The sequence below is a fragment of the Cucurbita maxima genome, unplaced genomic scaffold, assembly GCF_002738345.1.
Source record: "Cucurbita maxima cultivar Rimu unplaced genomic scaffold, Cmax_1.0 Cma_Scf00038, whole genome shotgun sequence".
NCBI lineage: Eukaryota > Viridiplantae > Streptophyta > Magnoliopsida > Cucurbitales > Cucurbitaceae > Cucurbita > Cucurbita maxima.
Window position 1 is genome coordinate 464,464 of NW_019272054.1, and position 20,978 is coordinate 485,441.

General features: G+C 36.6%; 3 protein-coding genes across 3 annotated transcripts; 1 reads left to right on the top strand and 2 right to left on the bottom strand.

Moving 5' to 3' along the window:
- Nucleotides 1-37: 37 nt before the first annotated feature.
- Nucleotides 38-1,882, bottom strand: LOC111469155 (xyloglucan galactosyltransferase XLT2-like). The gene has a single exon (XM_023114417.1). It carries the CDS (start codon nucleotides 1,797-1,799, stop codon nucleotides 315-317), a length of 1,485 nt encoding a protein of 494 aa, XP_022970185.1. The 5' UTR covers nucleotides 1,800-1,882; the 3' UTR covers nucleotides 38-314.
- A 5,797-nt stretch (nucleotides 1,883-7,679) lies between these two features.
- On the top strand, nucleotides 7,680-8,684 carry LOC111469176 (protein ODORANT1-like). Its single transcript, XM_023114459.1, has 2 exons — nucleotides 7,680-7,965; nucleotides 8,034-8,684. Exons 1-2 carry the CDS (start codon nucleotides 7,703-7,705, stop codon nucleotides 8,479-8,481), a joined length of 711 nt encoding a protein of 236 aa, XP_022970227.1. The 5' UTR covers nucleotides 7,680-7,702; the 3' UTR covers nucleotides 8,482-8,684.
- A 2,713-nt stretch (nucleotides 8,685-11,397) lies between these two features.
- LOC111469172 (probable serine/threonine protein kinase IRE) lies at nucleotides 11,398-20,653 on the bottom strand. Its single transcript, XM_023114442.1, has 17 exons — nucleotides 20,317-20,653; nucleotides 20,131-20,198; nucleotides 19,822-19,998; nucleotides 18,359-19,723; nucleotides 17,993-18,165; nucleotides 17,542-17,791; nucleotides 16,549-16,641; nucleotides 16,324-16,464; nucleotides 16,113-16,205; nucleotides 14,415-14,616; nucleotides 14,230-14,315; nucleotides 13,515-13,603; nucleotides 13,027-13,078; nucleotides 12,875-12,931; nucleotides 12,621-12,785; nucleotides 12,108-12,191; nucleotides 11,398-11,798 (listed from the first exon to the last, which is right to left on the bottom strand). The coding sequence occupies exons 1-17, from the start codon at nucleotides 20,651-20,653 to the stop codon at nucleotides 11,709-11,711; spliced, it is 3,522 nt and encodes a 1,173-aa protein (XP_022970210.1). The 3' UTR covers nucleotides 11,398-11,708.
- Between the last annotated feature and the right edge of the window lie 325 nt (nucleotides 20,654-20,978).

Below are 20,978 nucleotides of genomic sequence, written 5' to 3' on the forward strand. Positions count from 1 at the left end.
TTTTTAATAAACAATTTTCTATTACTTTCAAGAGAAATAGAAACCAAAAGCTTTGATTCCAAGCCTTTCATTTTTCTAAATAAAATCCAATTTTGGGCTACAATACAACATTATCCCAAGGACCCCACCAAAATTCCAACTTTTCTCATATTTTGCAATTATACCCTTCCCCTAACTTTATCAAAATTACCCTCCACATTTGTTATTCGGACCAAAAGAATCGTATAATCTCCCTACATACACACAATATATACCGATTACAGTTTTCCCCCCTTTTCTTTCATTATTTGCATTTCTACCCCCTCTACTTCTCCTTATTTCCACTTGTACCCCCACTCATTTTGCTCTTTAAACCTCCTCAAAACCCCATCGACGGCCACATCGAACGCGTCTCTGACGCCGCCGGTGCCGTAAACGAGCTTCGGAATTGACTCGATCACTCTCTCTCTCATCTCCCTCACTTCCTCTCTGCTAAACCTCTCCAGAACCGCTTCAATGGAGGCCGTCCCGTTCTTCACCGCATTCCGGTCTATAAAAACCGAGTAACTCTCCGGTTCGCTTGGTAAGAACCACTCGTACTGGTAATACGCCGTCCGCCGCCAGAAGAATACTGGAATTGCTCCGGCAATCATGCAGTCGAAGATCGACCGCCGCGTGAAGCTGTCCCCTCTCGGCTGTAGGCAAAAATCTGAGGAGAGAAACGTCTCCAGAATCGCCGTCGTGCCGTTGGTGCAGCGACTACCAGCGCAATCGACAACGCGGCATTTCTCCGCCGTGGAGTTGCGGCATTGATCGAGAAGTACCGCTCGGAAGTCGTTGCCAAAGGCGGCGCGAGTCGCCCCGGCGAAGCAGAAGAGGTGCGTACGACGGCGCGTGCGGACGAAGTCCTGCCAGGCCGTCACGTCGTTCTGGCCCCTGGGGTGGAATCCTGTGGGGTAAGGTACACCGACGTCAAAATAATCCCACGGATTTCGCTCAATCAGAAGCCGAGTTATGTTCCTCATTCCGGGCAAATAAATACACTCCGATCCCCAATCCTTATCCTTGCTCCGGCGGAAATCCCATGTGATTCGTCCCATTGTAATGAAATGATCCCAGCCGTTGGATTTTTTGTAATGCTCCTGATCTGAAAGCCATTTAAGAATCATACGGCAGTGCTGATCCCGATCCTCTACGGTTGAATTCGTCCAGAGGAATTTCCCCACTGCGAGTCCAGCGTAAAACGGTATATAGAACGCCGTAGCCAATCCCGGCTCTGAAACACGGCATTTATGCTTCATAATACGGTTATGGAAAATAATCTCCGTCACGAATTGGTCCGTCCAATACCACGACGGAAGAAGATTCTCCGGAATGATTCCGGCGAGAGAATCGGCTCTCTGTCCGAATCCGCCGTTCGCCATAGCTCTACAACTCGAGCTCCACGGATTCAGATTGTCGCAGTTTTCGAGAATGTCCTTGTTAAATGCCGTCGGCAGATCGTAGACGAAGATCCGGCCGTTTCTACATTCATCGGCATCATTAGCGGTGGAGGAGACGACGGCGACGGAGGGGAAGCGACGGAGGCGGTCGGTGGAAGAGGAAAGCGCCGGTGGGAGAGGGAGAGGGAGGAAGCGAATGGTGAAGAGAAGAAGGATCTGGAGACAGAGGATTACAAGGAGAAGCCATAGCCGAGATTGTTGATGATGAAATTGGTGTAACAACGAGTTGAACGCGTTCTTCTTGTCGAACAACTCGGACGATTTGAACTTCTTCGGGTGGTGCTCCGCCGGCGAGGAGTTACCGGAAAGAGGAAGCATCAGAATAAAACGAATAAGTAGTTTAATTCCGGCGTCCGGAGAAGAATGGCGACTGTGACCGTCACCGCCAGGGGAGAATTGGTTTTAGAGTGAGAAAGAAGAAGGCTGAGCTGTATGAAGAAAAAAGAGTTGCAAATGAAGGGCGGAAATTTTATGAGGAGGAGAAAGACACGTGTCCAATTTGGTTACCGACTGATGGAGCAACCGACAGCGTATTGAATTAATTTCGACCGACAAGTGCCGGTTGCTTTCTGTCAGAAACAAATTCCGCCGTTGATTTTCCCAAGCGGTGAGGGTAATATTGGTAAAGTAAATAAATAATGATTTTATTTTTAAATCCAACAATTTAAGGTAAAATTATGAATTTATAAAATAGTTAATTAAGATTATCACAATTTTCATATTTATTTATTTATTTATTATTATTCTGTAAAAAGTATCTTTACGTTTATTGGTAGCGTGCAAGAAAAGGCATCTTTACGTTCATTGGTAGAAGTAGAATGCTAAGATTGGAATATATTTTAACCAATATATTATTCCCTTTAAATAATCTATCATTTTAATTATTAATTAATGTTAATCTTTGGGAGATTAATTTAAATTTGTTGCATTAATATTTGAGCTAACAAATTTTATAATTTATTCATCGTCAATTTAAGTTTTTCGAGTTTGGTGAACTGAGATCGAAGAAGATTTTAGGTCTATTGACTGAAAACTCGGGAGGTTTGAGGAAAAAACACATTACATGCACTATACAACTCATCTCCTTCAACAATAACACGCGACGGGTTTTGTATCCATGACAGTAAACATCGAATCCAATGATAATCCTGTTTGGATGTGTATGCATTTTTCGACCCAACAATGGGGTTGAAAAATCCTAGGTGACTGTCAGCAATTACTACAATGACCACGAGATAATCATGATCAAAGCTTTCATCTTTTAGCTATTCCAACTTGATTAAACTTTGAAAAACATCAATGACATGCACGTGACAACAACCAAGTCACGTTTTAGAGGTCAGGTCTTTACAACAAACTTCAAATTTAAACGTTCAGTAGCAGATATTGTCTTCTTTGGGTTTTCCTTTAAGACTTTAAAACGCGTCTAGTAGGGAAAAGTTTCCACATCGGGTGTTTTGTTATCCTCTCCAACCAATGTGAGACATTACACTGACCCATTTGTTAGGTTATTGTTTACAATTATATTAACGGAAGATCATAAACCGATTAAGTAATATTTAGACACTATAATTCAATTATCGAAAAATCCATATTATTTTTTTTTTTTTTGCAGGTTAATAAAACAAATTAATAATTTTAGGCAAAAGAAATAATTACGAAAAAGGAAAATAATAATATCAATAAATACGCATCGGAGACAAAAGGAAACAGTTGACGGTGGAAGTTACAGCTGTTAAAAACCTAGAGAAAAAAACCGTTGAATGGGATGACGTCAGACTGCCACGTGGATGACAGCAAAATCGAAAATTATTAAAATATATTAAAGGAGGCGGCGCACGAAGTGGGACGGACGTAACGTGGAGTATTAAATGGAGTTTAGTGGGTGAGGTGGCGTCCGGAGAGATAGCTGTCAGTATTGGGATAGGGGTAATGGGAATTGCCAAACTCGTTTTATGTCTTTTTCTTTCGTACTTTTGTCGTTTTCTACGAGACAAATCACGTTTAATTGTCTTAATTTTATTTAATTATGGACGAAATTATTGATATTATTAATTTAAAAAGATTTATATATGTATATATATTTTTTAATTTTATTAATATTGTTGCTTAATAATCTACAAAAATGAGTCAAAATTAAATTCTTATAATTAATTTATTAACATTATTAAATATAATTATTTACTTGTAATAAAATAATTTAGTATTTGAACCTAGGATTTGACTGGACATTTCCATTAATATTGCCCACAAGTCCCTAGATTAAGAAAAATTATTTAAATGCCACAAAATAAAATAAATAAGCACATAGAATAAAACAAAAAGAATAATTTTTTTAATTCTAAGAACCTATTAGATACAAACACGAGCATAACTGCGAGATCCCACATTGGTTGGAGATGAGATAAAAACCCTCAGAGGAAGTTCGAAAAGGAAAGCTCAAAGAGGACAATAGTGTTATAAATAATATCAGAGTCAGACATCGAGTGATGTGCCAACGAGGAGGTTGAGTCTCAAAGGGGGCTGAACATGAGGCAGTGTGCCAGCAAGGACACTAGGCTACGAGGGGGGTGGGGGGTGGTGGATTGGGGGCTCAAAGAAGATATATTGTCTTTTTTGGGCTTTCCCTCAAGATTTTTAAAACGCGTCTGCTTCTAAGTAGAGACTTCCACATCTTTATAAAGAATGCTTAATTCCCCTATTCAACCGATGTGAGATCTCACAATCCACCCCCTTCGAGACCTAGCGTTTTTGCTGTCACTCGTTCATTTCTCTAATCGATGTGGGATCTCATAAAAATAATCGAGGCTCTACAAGTGCTCACCCTGAACAGAGCAGGAAATCCTTGTTTGCACAGTGAATGGAGAGGGAATCGAGAGAGTTTTGTCTATGTTTGTTAAACAAGAACGGGGATTGGAACAAGAATTATATTCCTCATCTTCAATCGACTCTACCTGAATTATTTATTTATTTATTATTATTATTATAGAAATAAGCTATTGAAGACTATGATATAATAATACCATGGCCTACATTTTTAAGGAATAATATTTCATAAAAGCAAATTTTAAAAATAATATCAATTAATATAATATAAAGAAAGGTAAAGAAATAAAAGTTGTATTTTTAATTTAAAAAAAAATAGAGAAACTTTACGAAGGGATTAAGAAATCCATAATGATTAAAGCAAATAAAAAAAACAATACTAAAGACCCAACCATAAAGTAATAGGATTCCTCCACCATAATAATACTTTGAGCGTAAGCTCTCATGACTTTGTTTTGGGCTTCCCCAAAAAGCCTCATACCAATAAAGAGTGTATTCTTAGATTATAAGATCATGACCATTCCCTAAATTAACCGATGTGGGACTTTCATCATCCAACACCTCCCCTCGAACAAAGCACGCCTCCCCTTAATCGAGGCTCGACTCCTTTGGAGTCTTAGTCATTTTTGACTGCCTTCGTACCTTCGAGGAGGCTTGACTCCTTTTGGAGTCCTTTGTTCGACATTTAAGGATTTGCCAATCTATTGACACGGCTAAGTTTAGGGCATGGCTCTGATACCATGTTAGACGAACACGACTCTCCACAATGGTATGATATTGTCCACTTTGAGCGTAAGCTCTCATGGCTTTGCTTTGGGCTTCCCCAAAAGGCCTCATACCAATGGAGAGTGTATTCTTAGATTATAAACTCATGACCATTCCCTAAATTAACCGATGTGGGACTTTCATCATCCAACATTAGTATTTAAATTTTTACGAACGTAGATCATGTGTTCGAGTTATAGCAAAAAAGATCATTTAGGAGCTGAAACATATAAAGATCAGCTAGAATTATCGAGGTATTTATCGGGTGAACTTTATTTAATAAGGGGTGTTTGGATTGAAAATTTAATAATCCGAATAATTGAGTTCGGTCTAAAAAAAACGTTCTAAACCCACAAACACCTCTAGCACATAAGGTCATCTCGCAAGCTTTATTCTAAAATGGAGGAAAATTTATATTAGGTACATTTAAATAACCTGATACTTTAATAACCCGAATAGCTCGATTCAAATTATAAAGCTTAAATTCCGGTATGAAGTTTTTTGAATTGAGTTGAGTTGAATTTATGTAATTTTTAGATTAAAAAGTTGAATATTAAACTTTAAAAGGATTGTCATAGGGTTTATGTGCACCAACTTGGGCCAGCCCACTTACCAAAGCCCACCATATAAGCTTTCATCTCTTTTCTTATTTATTTTTAATTTCCTTATTTTTGGCTTTGGCTTGCTCGGGTCATTAGGGCGATTGATGATCTTTAGGGTAAACAATAAGTCAGAGTCCCTTAAAAAAATTTCAGTGTATAAAGGAAGGTTCGGGCTCCCCAGGCTTCGTTGGGGTCCTTCACTCGAGTATCAGGGCGAGAAAGGATATAACAGTGAATTGAAAGATTCAACCGTCAAAAGGGAAACAGGAGGGGGTTCTAAAAAACAAGAATCAGATAAGGATTTCAGTATTTAAATCATAGTCTAATTTCTTAAATTGAGTTGTATGAATGAATTAGGATCACACGTGAATGAGAGTGATTATGAGGATAAAATAACTAAGAAAAGTTTAAAAGAATTGAAAGTCATACCTTTCTTTTCAGTAGCTCAATTATCGAAACTTCGTACTTAAACGTGTTTAGCTTGGAACAATTTTATATGAATTGTGAACTCTTGAGTAACGAAAAAGTATCATGGAAGGACTCATGTTGGCCTGTGGGAATAGACTTCACTCTTAGACATGAAGAGTAAGTAAATATGGCCCTAAATGTAGGGAATGTCGGGGCCATCAGGCATAGAATTCAGATTCCAAATCTTATGCACTATTTTTATTAAATTTGTTTAAAAAATCGATATAAAGGAAAATAGGATTCACGTCATATATTGATACGAAACTTAGGGACAAACGATATGATACGAGGAAGAAATTGGAAGCCATAATTTTGAGGTTAAAAAAATGTAGAAGAGAAGAGAAAGGGGAAGGAAAGGATCACAGTCTTTCAATGAACATGAAACCGACTTCTTAGAGGGTAGCCTTTGCATGACCTTATTGCATCGCTATTTTGTGACTTTTTTTTTTCTTTTTTCTTTCTTTTAAATTTGTAAAGAAAATTACCTTGCATTCTTTTATAATAATTAATAAAGTGGAACAAAAATTTATTAAAGGTATAACAAAACTAGAAATATCCATCGAATTCGTGTAGACTCACTCCAAATCGAGTGGAAAATCACCAGGGTACGGGAGAGGGAGAGTTTTCTACATCTTGATTATAGTTTTCGTCCCTATATCCGCCCCAATTATTTATTTATCATTACTATTATTTTTATAAATGGTTGAAAATTATTTTGAAATTTGAATTTTTAGAAATTAGGTTGGTTGAGTTAAAAGACTATTAAAATATTAAAAATTAGTTTTTTTTTTTTTTTTTTTTTTAAAGAAATTAGGTTAATTCAAAGTTATGAAATATTATTACTTTTATTAAGATATTTTATACCATTTTCTTTAAATATTTATATTGAGAATTATCGAGGGGATGACAGAGAATTGGGGCGAAGACGAGGTATGTTCCTTGTCCATGATCCTATTTAGTCAACCAGAAAAAACTTCTCCCTATTTCCTTCGTCATTCTTCATTTATACCGGTAGTGGGACAAGTCCCAACCTTATGGGTTAAATAGACATATCTATATAATTATTGTGGTTTAAAATAAACAAAAAAACGGAGAAATTTCGGAAAACTGGATTCCCGAGATTAAAAATAGGTGGCAGTGATGGAAATGAGAAGAGTTTACTCGTACCTGTAATAGCCCAAACCCACCGCTAGTAGATAGTGTCTGCTTTTCCTGTTACGTATCATCAACAACCTCACGGTTTCAAAATGCCTCGGTTGAAATGTTTGTTCTCCACTTTAACCCAAAAGTTGTCTTCATGCAGCAACAAAAGGAAAATAATACCATTAACCCTTCATTATCTCAACTAAATAATTCTTACTTTTTGTGCTAAGAAGGAAGGGAAGTTGAGTTTTTTAGGGGTTTTTGTTCTCTCTCTTTCCCACATGTATAGCACATGCACAAGGACAAAGGGGTATATGAGAAAGAAAAAGGCGAGTTAGAGGTATAAAATGGTGGGTGAAGTGAGGCCTTTTGGGATCACAATTTGAGTTTAAAGCTCTACCTTTGGTATTTGTAGTGATGGGAAGGCAGCCTTGCTGTGACAAACTTGGTGTCAAGAAGGGCCCATGGACTGCTGAAGAAGACAACAAGCTCTTCACCTTCATTCTCTCCTATGGCCCTTGCTGCTGGAGGGCTGTCCCCAAGCTTGCTGGCCTCCGTCGCTGCGGTAAGAGCTGTCGTCTCCGATGGACCAACTACCTCCGACCCGACTTGAAGCGCGGTCTCCTTGATGAAGCTGAAGAACAATTAGTCATCGACCTCCATGCTCGCCTTGGCAACAGGTAGCTTAACAACAACTCACACCATGAGTTTCATTTTTTGCTTAATCATGAATAATTTTCCGTCTCAGATGGTCAAAGATTGCGGCTGGATTACCGGGAAGAACAGACAACGAGATCAAGAATCATTGGAACACCCACATCAAGAAGAAGCTCATCAAGATGGGGATAGATCCTGTTACACACCAGCCTTTGCAGAAGCCACAGACAGAGAGCAGCAGCCAAGGAAGCTCCACTGATTCCTCCTCAGCCGCCATATCTCCATTATCAGAACCTAATTTCCCTGCAAAAGATCAGCCATTAACAAGCCAAATTTGGATGGAGGCTCTTCAAGATGATTCATGGTCCAATTTCTCAACATGGGGCAGTGAATCCTACACTGATTTTGGACCACATTCCTCAGAGGATAGCTTGAATCAGTTGCTGGATTACTACAAGGACCTTGGAGACAAGGATTGCGAGTTGGGTTCTTCTGGGAATTTTAACAAACAGTTGGCGGGCATGGGAGAAAAAGACTGAAAAACATCCCAGCGATTCAGTTCATTCTCATCCTACTCTAATTTCTAGCTTCTATTTTGGAATTGAACATGAAATCAAACTCTACAGAAAGATGCGAAACTTTACAAGAACATTGTTGCTAAGAAAATGTTTGCGCAGAAAGATATGAGATTCAGAAATGTAAATGCGATCAAAAGATCCTTCAATGAAATAAACAGCGCAAAGAAATGGAAATTGAGTACCAAATTTTGTGGTTAGTAATACCATTTCCCCTCCGCATATCCCATCGACAATAAGATGAATAGCCATGGCTACAACTACGACATGGTTTAGGCTCCCATTGGAAGCAACGACGCGGAGGATAAATATACCAAAGGACCCAAATCCTTAATATTCTAAACCCTAACCACGGTTAGGTTTAATAGGCTCGAGAATTTTAAGAGAATAAAAAATTTAAGAACTCCAAAGTGAAGTGTTTAGCTTTGAGCATATAGTTTTCACTCTTAGAAGCTATTTAAGACAAATAGTTAACACGGTCATGTCGCAGAGGTTTAAAGAAATGTTTGAATCATCAAGTACCGAATTTTTATTCCAATCATGGACATAGTCGGTGCTGGCCCGAAATCGGAAAAATCCTCTTAGCAAACATGTGTAAAAGTCAATAATAGCCTTAGTAATTACATCAACCTAAGGGCAAAATAGGTAATAAGACATGAAGATGTTGGTTGACTTTGTAAGGGTAAATTGTTTTTGTGTGCATGGTAGGAAGATTGGACACACCAAAGATAGTTGTTGGGGAACATTAACTCAATGTTTTGGCCTATTTTAAAACATATAACCTAGCTCGTCTAATAATGAAGTCTCGTGTTGTTTAATTAAGATCGAGAAGAGTTTCGAGTCTTTTGTAGAGTGATTTGCGAGTCCTTTTTTTTAGAGAGAACAGTGAGAAAAATAATTATTAAGTGACGGTAAACGTTTGTATTTTTTTCTCCTGAAATTTTCTTAAAACCTGCCCCGGTAGTCGAGAATTGGGTGTAGTCCTAAAAAACTGAACAAAATGTTGAAGAAATACTCTCGTTTACGAGGGTTATTTAACTCTAAAAATTAGTTTTTTAAAAAAAGTAAATAATCTTGATAGGAATTTGTTAATTTTTGAATGTTTTGTGCCCAAGTTTGGAGAAATAACTTAAATGCCACCCATATAAAGCCATATTTTAAGGTATAAGACAAATTTCAACCGAAACCGGAATATCAGGGAAAATGCTAGTCATGTGACTTCATTCTTAAGGCCGAATGTATACCTTGCATGTATGTGTGCAATGCCTTATGTTCAAAATTCGGATTCAGAGTCTCGGCATTTCGTTGCATCCCGTGCAATATGTCTATATTAGCTACTTATTTTGAACGAGATCCAAAAGTGAATGACTAACCTTATAGACCAACACAAATTCTTATAACATATTTTGTCTTTACCCACATGTTTTTTAGAACGAAAGAAAAAAAAACTAAAAAAACTCCGTGCTAGTTTGTGGAGATAGTCCGATCATTTTTGTTCCTAAACATTTTAATACTCATTAGCAAAATTTAAATTTTATACCCAATAGAGTAATTTAATATAAATTGATAACTATATTTTATAAATGTTAGTGAATGAAGTGTCATAAGAATATTTCAATAAAATAAAAATGAAAGGACTAAAAGTATAAAGATAAAAATGAATGTTTTAAAATTATATGAATAAAATTGAACTAAAACCGAAAGTAGTATGAACGGGCTTAAAAAGGTTACAGAAACCGACACAATTGTGAGAATGGACTATTTGTCTATCATACCATTTATGGATTTTGGAATTGGTTGTTAAATAAAGTAATGGTACGTTAGCGAGTGGGAGCAGGCATGTCTAGCGGTTATGGTGAAGATAAGATAGACATGTTTTTAAGGAGTTGTTTGGAATTTCCCGTTTTTAAGAACCGTATGCGTTCCTATTTTTTGTTTTTTTTTTCCTACTTTTTCCAAAAACATAAATAAAAGTATTACTTAAGTTTTTTAAAATTTTAATTTCATATAAATGTTACCATTTTAAATTTAAAATTTCAGAAAACAAGAGACAGGTGATTACCAAAATGATTTTTTTTTTCTTTAAAAAAAACAAGAAACAATGGCTAAATACCTTCCATGTTAGAATAGCCTCAATTGCTTTGTTACCTATTCCGTTAGTAACGGTAGCAGATTTTTATTACATTATACTCGTACATTTACCATTTACCGTACATGATATTATTACTCTGGAAAGATGTTCTATTTTTTTTTTCGTACGTCGCATTTGATACCAAATAAACCATTCTCCACATACGAACTCGATGGAGGGCAGTAGGGTAGGATATATGTGAGATCTCATATTGGTTGAAGAAGAAAACAAAACATTTCTTATAAAGGTGTGTAAAACTCTCCCTAGTAGACGCGATTTAAAAACTTTGAAGCTAATGGTGATACGTAATAGGCCAAAGAGGACAATATCTGTAAGCAGTGGGTATGGACTATTACAATTGATATTAGAGCCAAACATTGGGCGGTGTGTCAGCGAGAACGCTGAGCCCCCAATGGGGGTGGATTGTGAAATCCCATATCGATTGGAGAGGGAACAAAATATTCCTAAGGGCGTGGAAACCTTTCCCTTACAAACACATTTTAAAACTGTGAAACTGATGACAATATGTAATAGACTAAGTCAGACAATATCGATGAATTCTTGTTCTTGGTATCACCCAGCATATGATAAAATATGCAATGAATGAATGTAAACTGTAGAACTTCTCATGCATTACCTATACACTTATCCACAATTCCAGAAACTGATTATCAGCCGTCTCCATTGAACAATATCCTTCAAACAAACAGCATATTGAGAAAATGCAGCATCTTCAAAGACTTAAAGGGTTCAGAAAACTCTGTACAGAGTTGAATTTTAGTACTTTAAAAAACATATTCAGAGATCCACATGAGTCATGAAAATACATCTCCCTAATTTACACTAGAACATATATTTACACAATTCTGAAAATGAACTATTACTATGCTTTTAATGTACATATTACCTGACAGTAATAATACAAGAGGGTTAAATACCCCACTAGAGCTGCGCTAAGCAATAAAACAAAAGAAGCTTAAAAGTGATGCCAAGTTTTCATTCTTACCAGTTGTTTGGAAGCAAAGGATGATGAAGCAGCCAAACTTGTAGTGAATTAGCTTCAAGGAATGGATGGCTTGGATACATCTGGTGAGTTTTGACTGCTCTTCACCACCAAGTCATAATTGATGGAAGCCAATTGTGATAAATTCTGCAGAAGAATGAAGTTTCTGCATCATATTTTGATCTCACTTTCAACCCAACAGAATGGATGTCATAACAATATAATGATAGAAAATAAAATTTGTATAGAACTTATAATTTCTGAGAAATCATTTGGATTCATTTAATTATTATTCTCTGCTGTTTATGTACCTTAAAGAAGTCCATTTCCAATATTCGTGAGAATGCTGGATTCTTTATAAACCACAATTATTCTCTTCACCTCATTGAATGAAATATACCACGCAAATATCTTCGATGGAAAAAGAAAAAAAGGTCTAGGCCTAGCACGCCTTACCTTGAAAGAGAAATTGCTGAACGAATACTTCACAGAAAGGGCTGATGATGTACCGAAGTCAGCCAAACTGCCACATTCGTCTCCCTGTATCAATGACATCAAAACAATCAAACTGGAGGATATAACAATCTCAAAGACATAATGGATTTATATTGATTTTAACAATCAAACCGGGGGAGAGGAGTATGATTAAGAGATTCATACCACCATGTATGGTGTGCATCTTTTGATTCTTAAATGTTGTTCCAGGGGTTTCAATATGAGTAAGTATCATTAGTTAAATATGACAACCGTGATCCTTGGTTGCCACCAAACAAAGATGTGGATTTCTTTCTTTGATCGGGAGATCATCTTGGTGATAGATAGCCTAAACCTTGCCATTAGTAATATGCTTTATTGACATTGTGGCAATTCTTATTGAGGATTCTTCCAATTAATAAATACCAGATATAGGGTAACAGAAATGATTTAGTTTATCAAAAGCATACGTCCAAGACAGGAAAACTAGCTTACATCTTCATCTTGTTGGTTACTAAGTGAACTACTGCTGCAAGTATCTGTCAAATCATGATCATCAAAGTCACTTCCACAGTTAAAATCCTCATCTTCTGGATTCCATACATAGCGGCTCATGAAATAACTTGTATCCTGTGGCTCTGCTGATGGTATAAACATGGCCTGTAAAAAAAATACAAATATCCTTTTGAGGTTCATAAATTTTTAAAGAATTAGGTCAACCAATTCTTTCGTGCAACAATGATGAATACCTTCTGCCTTGCAAGTGTATCCCAGTTAATATCTTTGAAGAAAAGATGCTGCTTCACCTGACAGAAGAAAACAGTTCCAATATATCGTTTCGTTTAATAAATCATAATTACCTAGCAAAACTATTGTTTTTTGCAAGGAATTATACAATTACCTCTCCGGCTCCAGTAGCTCCCAGTCTTTGAACAGAATTTTCAGTCAGCAATCTGAAACATAGTGCATTGGCGTTCATGGATAACATAATACTTATAAAACAATTCTTTCGCAGTTTTATTTGGAAAGAAACCAAAGAATTTTCTATATCATTTTCAATTCATCAAGATCAAAACTTCTCATTAGTATTCCTTATCTAAAGTTTTCTATGATTATTCTCGTAATAGTATTTGTAATGATTGGGAGGCTTTTTGTTAAGGTTTATCTTTACTTTCCCTCTTTCTTTTTTCATTTTATTTTTATTAGTCTACACTTAGTAGACTTTGAATTCTTGTATTCTCTATTAGTTTTTCATTCATTAATGAAAAGTTTGGTTTCTGGTTAAAAAAATAGAAGATAAAATCAAACAACCATTTGAGGCAGCAAATAAACTGAAAACTGTAAATTTTGATATGCTGTTATTACAGAAAAGGTTTCAATGAATCTTACTTGTCAATCAAATCATGGGCTTCATAACTCATCTCGTCTGGTATCTTGGGCCATGGTATGTCTCTATTAATGATATTATCAAAAATTTTCTGCAATGGAATAATAACTCCTTTGGTCAATCACAATGTTGGGCAGTTATCAAATGTAACACCAATGAAACAAGAGCTACAAAGCCCTGTATTAAATTTTCAAATCCCAATCACACCAAACAGATACGCTAACAAATAGTGCGTGTAATATTGTGTGTTATTTCTACTTAATTTAGAAGCATTGATTAAGATACGCAAAAATTGACTCTCTTTTTAAGAACTGTCATGCAATCATCATATCAAATAGACCTTCCGGAAAAAAAAGATATAACGAAGTCCAGAAGGAACTTTTTCAGCACAAACACGATAACAATGGATTTATACAAGAATATAAGGGGAAAGATGTTAATTGCTCGACTGTTTAAGATCAGCACCTTCACAGTGTAAAGCCGTTGGATGCGACCATTGGTATGTTTAACCAAGCTGGTCCATGATGCTAAGATTTAGCCGTTGGAGTTAGGTGGTTAGTTAGGCTTCATTTAGCTGCTTTATTATATAAATATTCATTGTTTAGGTTGTATGCATTCATTCCTAATTAAATTTAGGTTAGAAGAGAAATTACGCATTCAAAGAAATGATCAGAGCCTTATACAGTGCATGTTAAGAATTCTAGTAGCAGATTCAACCTGTGGACTTTCTGCATTGAACGGCGGTAATCCTACAAGCATCTCGAAAAGGATTACACCAACAGACCACCAATCAGCAGTTACACCTGCAAGAAAAAAGTAGACAAAAATAATATGATAAGGCTTCATTGAGAATAATTCACAAAGTTCTTGTACGCAAGATACTACGCCTATTGGTTACAAACCATGTCCCATGCCTAGAAGTATCTCAGGGGCCAAATAATCTGGAGTACCAACGACAGAATGCTTCTGTCTGTGTTCTCTTTTTGACAAAGATTGAGATGTTGGACCATTGTCTCCAAGTGAAGCAGTTCCATTGATTGATGGACCTGTGAAATCATCTGTACTATTGATAAGACCAATCTTGGAGAGCCCAAAATCTGTTAACTGTAACAAAAAGAAGAAGAGGTTTCTAAGAAATGACAAGCAAAAACAACTTCAACGTTTCTCAAGAAGTTTGAAACGAACAAAAAGAGCATTATAAAAATGAGTGTACAGGGATTCCACTTCCTATTAAAGAATCCAACAGTTTCTTCCTTGACTACCAAACAAAAAAAATTATCCATACATTCCACTTCCACGTGCCCGTAGATAATTGTTATAGCAGTCATGTTCTTACTGCACTAGCCGTATAGTAATAATATCCCTTTTTTTTAGTGATTTTCATTTTTCATCTATAGGAGGTTGCTGATCTTTCTCATTCCTTCATAATCTACAAAACCAATAATAACTCTACCAAAAAGTTATATCATGTTGCAAGTCTAAATTAAAACATGATATAACCCCACATTCATATAAACAACCACTGCCTTGTTCTTAAAAGATTCCTGGCAACTTAATTGAAGAATATATTCAGAAGCTTTTGCAGCAGCCACAAGCTAGATTGCAACTGAAAAACAGAGTTGAAGGATTGCAATTCTCCACGCCTCTTTTATTTCAACAAAACGCACTACTTTTAAAGGACAGATCAAGTAGAATCTTCTAAGCAAGGTATCTATTACTATCCTAAGGACCAAATGCCCGAGCGAAATGACGTTTGTAGCCTCATCTTTGAAATGGCTTTACTGAGAGAGCTATTGGGAGGTTTTTCCTTATTCAAATGGAAGGTAATATAGGCTCTAGAGGAAACTGATAAGAACAAATGGATGAAATGAAGCAAACAAGATAAATATTATTAATAACTGACCATCAATTAATCACCAAGCACAAACAGCCTATTAAAGATATAAAAACTCTCCCCAACTAACTAACAAAGCATTCCTACCAATTTTACACCTGCTTAATATATAGTCCCTATTGAAGGCCGATCAGAGACCTACCAAGAAAAATTTAGAATAAATCAGCCACTTCGATCTTCTCCAAGTTGGACAGTTTCCTTCAAGGTTCCAGCCCATGTTATTAGAATCCTTACAATCTGCATAAAAGCTCCTAAGAAAGTGCCACAAGGATCAGTCTAGGGAATTTTCTAGAATTTTTGTAAGACCTGATAGAAACCTATCCAACCTTTTCCATTACGCACCTGCCTAAAATCCCCAAATAACTTCTCAATAGAATACTTGAGAAAGCCTTTCCTTCCAATGACAAAGAATACCTCCTAAAATTTGAACAACCTGGTATTTCAAATTTTGGAGTGGATAGTTTTAAGCTATGACATAAACAGAATTACTTTGCCTAAGATTCAACTTCATAACATAAGAATTTAACTGCTGCTAGTTCTTGACACTATTGCCATAAAAACTAACAGCAGGGACATAATGAATGTACTTTAACAACTTTGTTTCACGACGAATATTTCTATAAAAAAAAATTAAAAAATTAAAAAATCCATGGGGTTGCCCAAAATTACAAAATATTGAGAAAGAAATTAAAACTGAAGCCCACACCTTAATGTGACCATCTTGACCAATCAACAAGTTATCTGGCTTTAAGTCTCTGTGAATCACATTTAAGGAGTGCAAATATTCCAAAGCAAGAACCTGAAAAGTATGAAGACATGCATTAATGAGTCGGTTTTTCGATGATGATGATAATCATAGTAATAGTAGTAGTTTAGAAAAAGGAAATGGAAAAGAAAATGTAATATCATTTTCTTACAATTTCAGCGATATAAATTCGAGCCATATCTTCATCTAAGCACCCTAGGTTTCTCAGTAAGGAATAAATATCGCCACCATTTAAGTATTCCATGACCAGATACAAATTTTCCCTACATGTGAAAGAGTAGAAAAAGCGGACCTGTTCATAATCACATTTACAAAAATGAGAAATTAACACATACAATGCTTCCTTAGAGGGAAATAAATTATTGAACCAACTAACCACAAAAGGGTTGCGAACTGAGATAAGGATATTACGTTCAGCCAAAATACTTTCAACTGCATTCTTGCGAATCATATCAGCCTTCTTTAAAACCTGAAGTATCATACAAACGGATTATTTACTTTAAAGTACATCAAAGATTATCTCCTCCATTCAAACTTAGAACACTCAGACAGCACAATAAGAATTTGATATAATTTGAAGTTTAATAATACAAATTATTCCCCCATTGACTTTGGACTGCATATTTACTTGGTTCAGTATCATTTTAACATGTGCAAAGAGATAAAAGAAAACAAAAGAAAAATAATTATATATATGCTATCATATCAGACATATAATCTAACATCACTATAAATGTCTTAGAAGCTGAAAAGGGTGACAACATAGATAGATTTCATTAGTGACTAGTATAGAACCCACTCTTAAAAAATAAGTTTTTTTTTTCCGGTAAGTAACATAAAAAAAATATATAACAGTTTTTAGACTCAAATAATTCATTTAACAAGTTGATAACTAGAAAATATTATAAGTAGGTACAAAAAGTATATAGACAAAATTATCGTTACTCTTTAAGTTTACAGTAAACAATTTTTTAAGATAAAAAATAATGTGAGCATATTATATTTTTAAATTGTTGCATATAAAATGCAAGTGAAACCACGATAATTAAAAATTAAAATTGTGAGCAGTTTTAAATTAAAAAACATCAGAAAAGAAATTTTTTAAAATGACCATAAGCACACGTAACCAGACAACTCAAACTGTACCCATAATGAGCCTAGTTTGGCATAGCGTGAAAACCAGTATATAACACTGATATCAGCATGCATTTCATCATGTTAGTTATGTTGGTGTCATATTTATTATGAAGCTTCTGGAGGAAGTTGTGATGAATAGTTTATAAGAAAAGTAGATGAGTAGTTGCTTCTAGAGGGGGCGTAAATTCCATTCTTCATATGTCATCCATCTCACCGTTATTGGAACACTAACCTTTATTGCAAACAAGTCTCCAGTTGCTCGTTTTCTGGCAAGGAAAACTCGACCATATGCACCTCTACTAATTGGTTTAATTATTTCAAAATCTTCAATCGATGTTCGATCTTTTGAACATGTGTTAACAGGACTTGCACGTAAACTACGAACAGCATCATCTTCCACTGAACTCTCTTCATCGACGATTCCATTTGAAGAGTCTACTTTATCATCTTCTATTTGCCCACAAAGTTGTACATATTTTTCCCTGTAAATGCAGAAATATCAGGATGTAACCATAGAAATAGATGCGAGTAATATCAATTACTGGAGGAAAAAAGAAGGATGCAGAGTAGGTCATACTAATGCAAGAAAAAAATAAAAATGTAGCATGTTGTCAGATTTTTATCTTTCCACAAAATAATATATTGTACAGCATTTGAATTGTGAAACAAGCCAGTCAACTCACTGCAAGAGCTTCTCTATGCGCCTTCCAAAAGTCTCCACGACAAGAGCATCCACCTTCCTATCCTGGATTGCATATTTAAGGTCTTCTAATCGATCAAGCATAGACTCCAATGCACCATAGCCAGAGTTGTTAACGTTTGCAATGGAACGAACAATATCCAATAATTTGTAAATCTGTTATTCCACATACATGTTATTTGAGACATTTAACATGAATGAGTTCTTGGAAATTTCTTTTTACAAACTAAGAAAGACTAGAAGTACTTATTCATATTTTATGCAAAATCCCAAAATAATGCCTTCAAAGCTCAACACTACCTGATATAAGGACAAATAGGATGTTGCCATGATATAAGGAAAACACTACCTGCTGATAATTTTCAAGTTCAGATATTGTTCTTCGCCCATGCAACGCCAACTCAATCTGGCTGGATCTGGGTGTTAAAAGAGGTGATCTTGGTGTTAGAGTTCCAGCTGACAGTGATTTTGTACTGTGTTCTGGTGTGAAATTAAATGGTCGATTGTATGATGGATCAGGAAAGGTATCCTGACTTTCCATACAAAAAGAGTTGCCAGTAACAGGGAGGGAATCAAGCAAATCTTCTGAGTTTTGATAAGACAAATTGATTCCTTTAGATGATATCTCAAAAAAATCTTCTTGCATACTTGATGTAGAAACCTTAACAGTATCGAAATTTCCACAGGAAACATTGCTACTTCTCGGTGTACTTTTAGGCGTCCAAGACTCTAGTATTTTTTCAAGAGCTGTAGCAACCCGTGCAAGGCGCTCGTTCACAGTTAAACCTTTCAAATCACACCTATCGGCAATCGTACATATTCGAGAATGCTCCTCAACATGAATGGTAGGAATTTCAACCTCACAAATCCGACATATCATCAGATTCTCAAAAGTAGCATTTTGATAACCCCATATTCCCCAAGATAGTTTTTGTTCTTTAGGAGGTGCTTCAGAATGCGCAATAGGAATAGATGGGGTATCTAATTGATTGATGCTCCCAGTCTTAGCTTCATGTACATGCAACGTTTCAAGTTTATCCTTAGAAGGTGTTTCAGTAGTGTCAGAGTCTTTCCGGTTCTTGGCAACTGCTGATGGTAGCTTTTTCCAGGATGACATCCTATATGTGCTTGTAGATGAATCATTACTTATGGCAGAGTCCAGATCAACATTTCCAGCACTACTACTAAAACTTGGACCTGAATGGTGCTTCACCATGCGACTGGCTCGATCCTTCCCAACCAAGTTCAGCTGCTGCTCAATATCTTCTTTCGTAGTCAATGGATCGCCAAAGTCAAGTTGTTCGAGCTTCCTAATTTTCTCTGGATAAATTCCTGGATCATTAAGTTGATGAAGACCCAAAATGTGCTCATTTTCATAACCACTTTCCTTTCTAAACTGAATAAGCCTAGTACATCGTGTCAAGATGAAAAGAAGGCGGGTATGGGCTTGCTTAAGAACCCCTAATGGCAGCTCCTGCCGCCGGTCGTCTAGATTTTGGACAATCCCTTCACCTTTCGCCCAAAAATCAGTAGGTGACATTGTTGCACATTTCCGAGCAACCACCAATAGGTCCTCCAAACCTTCTCTTATTTCAGGCAGAGACCGGTCTGTCTTTTCAAGTGTATCTACCAGATCTCCAGCAAAAATACCCAGTTCGTAATTAACATCATCCTTCAATCTGTCAAATTTTGCTCTGATAGCCACCATGATCTCCTGAAAATTAAAGCAAGCAACAGGTAGCTTCATTCAACATAGCTGGAGAGAAAGAGAACAGCCATTACCACAAAGGTGAAATAGAAGGAAGAACATACTTCCAGATATCCAAAGGCCCGAGGCTTCCAAACTGGAAAAGGGCGAACTCCCTTGGAATTAAGCTCGTGAGAGAAGCTTTTGATATCCAGAGTTCTCTTCTTTTTTCCACTAGTAACACGCAGTATGGCACGGAATCGTGGAGACTGAATTTCCTTTCCAAACGCTACATGATTAACCTAATCAAGAACAGCCATCGATGAGCTACATTACGTAACTAATCTACTCCATCAGTGGTACGGATTTTACAACGCACAAACTCAGATACAGATACAACTAGAGGTAGAAGAAAAGCAAGTGTAAATCATTACCTCAAAATCATGATTCAGAGCTGTTGGATATCTAAACGATTTCGATTGACTCCACAGAACTTTTTTCCCTAACGAAACACGAATAAATTTTACAAAACAATAACAATCCTCACACTTACATAACCACGCACCAAAACAGAGCCAAGAGAAAAAAAAAAGAACACATGCATCACACATTCTACATACCATGATCAGTGGAGGAATGTTTTGGCTCGGAATTGGTCCCCGCGGTGGCATTAGTCCTGGAAGTTTCTCCCAAATTGGAGGGCGTGCCAGCGGCCAAGGTCCGTTGCGGCAAAGGACCAGACCGCGTCCGAATGTGGTTCAACCCGAGAGAGGAGGCCATAATGATGGAGGAATCGTCAGTTTCATAAGGAAAATCCTCGTCAAGGTCATATTCTTCATCGGAATCGGAGTCTCCGGCATTGGATATGGAATCGCGGAGAAGAGGAATGGCGGGAATCTTGCGAAGCTTGGCGACAGAGGAGGATGAATCATGATCGGAGGGAGGTGGTTGGGACATAGAGGAGAGGTGGCCGGAGAGAAGGAGTTTTTCCGGTGACGGTTTGTTGAAGATTGAGGAATTGTGGCATTGGGAGAGGAGAGCGGTTGACTGAGAGAGGAATTTTCGCGGGAAGAAGAAGCCGTAAGATTAAGACACGTGGAGGAGGATGAATCAACTCCGTTAAGATCTTGTGTTGCTTTTTTTAATGCCTTTTCAGTTTTAAAATATGCTTCCCGCTAAGTGACGGATTGATCGTTGCCGTCTTCACCCGCTTATTATTCAAATTTCAGCTACAAAATCAAATCAATAAAATACATTTATTCTTAAATTTAGTGAAAAATAA

Bases quoted from the DNA above. Each gene is read 5' to 3' on its own strand.
- LOC111469172 (XM_023114442.1), bottom strand. From the start codon at position 20,653: ATGTCCCAACCACCTCCCTCCGATCATGATTCATCCTCCTCTGTCGCC. The intron at 19,724-19,821 runs GTATGTTCTTCC...TTTAATTTTCAG, and splicing joins GGGCCTTTGGATATCTGGAA to GAGATCATGGTGGCTATCAG. The intron at 12,192-12,620 runs GTAAGCTAGTTT...TCATTGATACAG, and splicing joins GTAACCAACAAGATGAAGAT to GGAGACGAATGTGGCAGTTT.
- LOC111469155 (XM_023114417.1), bottom strand. From the start codon at position 1,799: ATGCTTCCTCTTTCCGGTAACTCCTCGCCGGCGGAGCACCACCCGAAG.
- LOC111469176 (XM_023114459.1), top strand. From the start codon at position 7,703: ATGGGAAGGCAGCCTTGCTGTGACAAACTTGGTGTCAAGAAGGGCCCA. The intron at 7,966-8,033 runs GTAGCTTAACAA...TTTCCGTCTCAG, and splicing joins CATGCTCGCCTTGGCAACAG to ATGGTCAAAGATTGCGGCTG.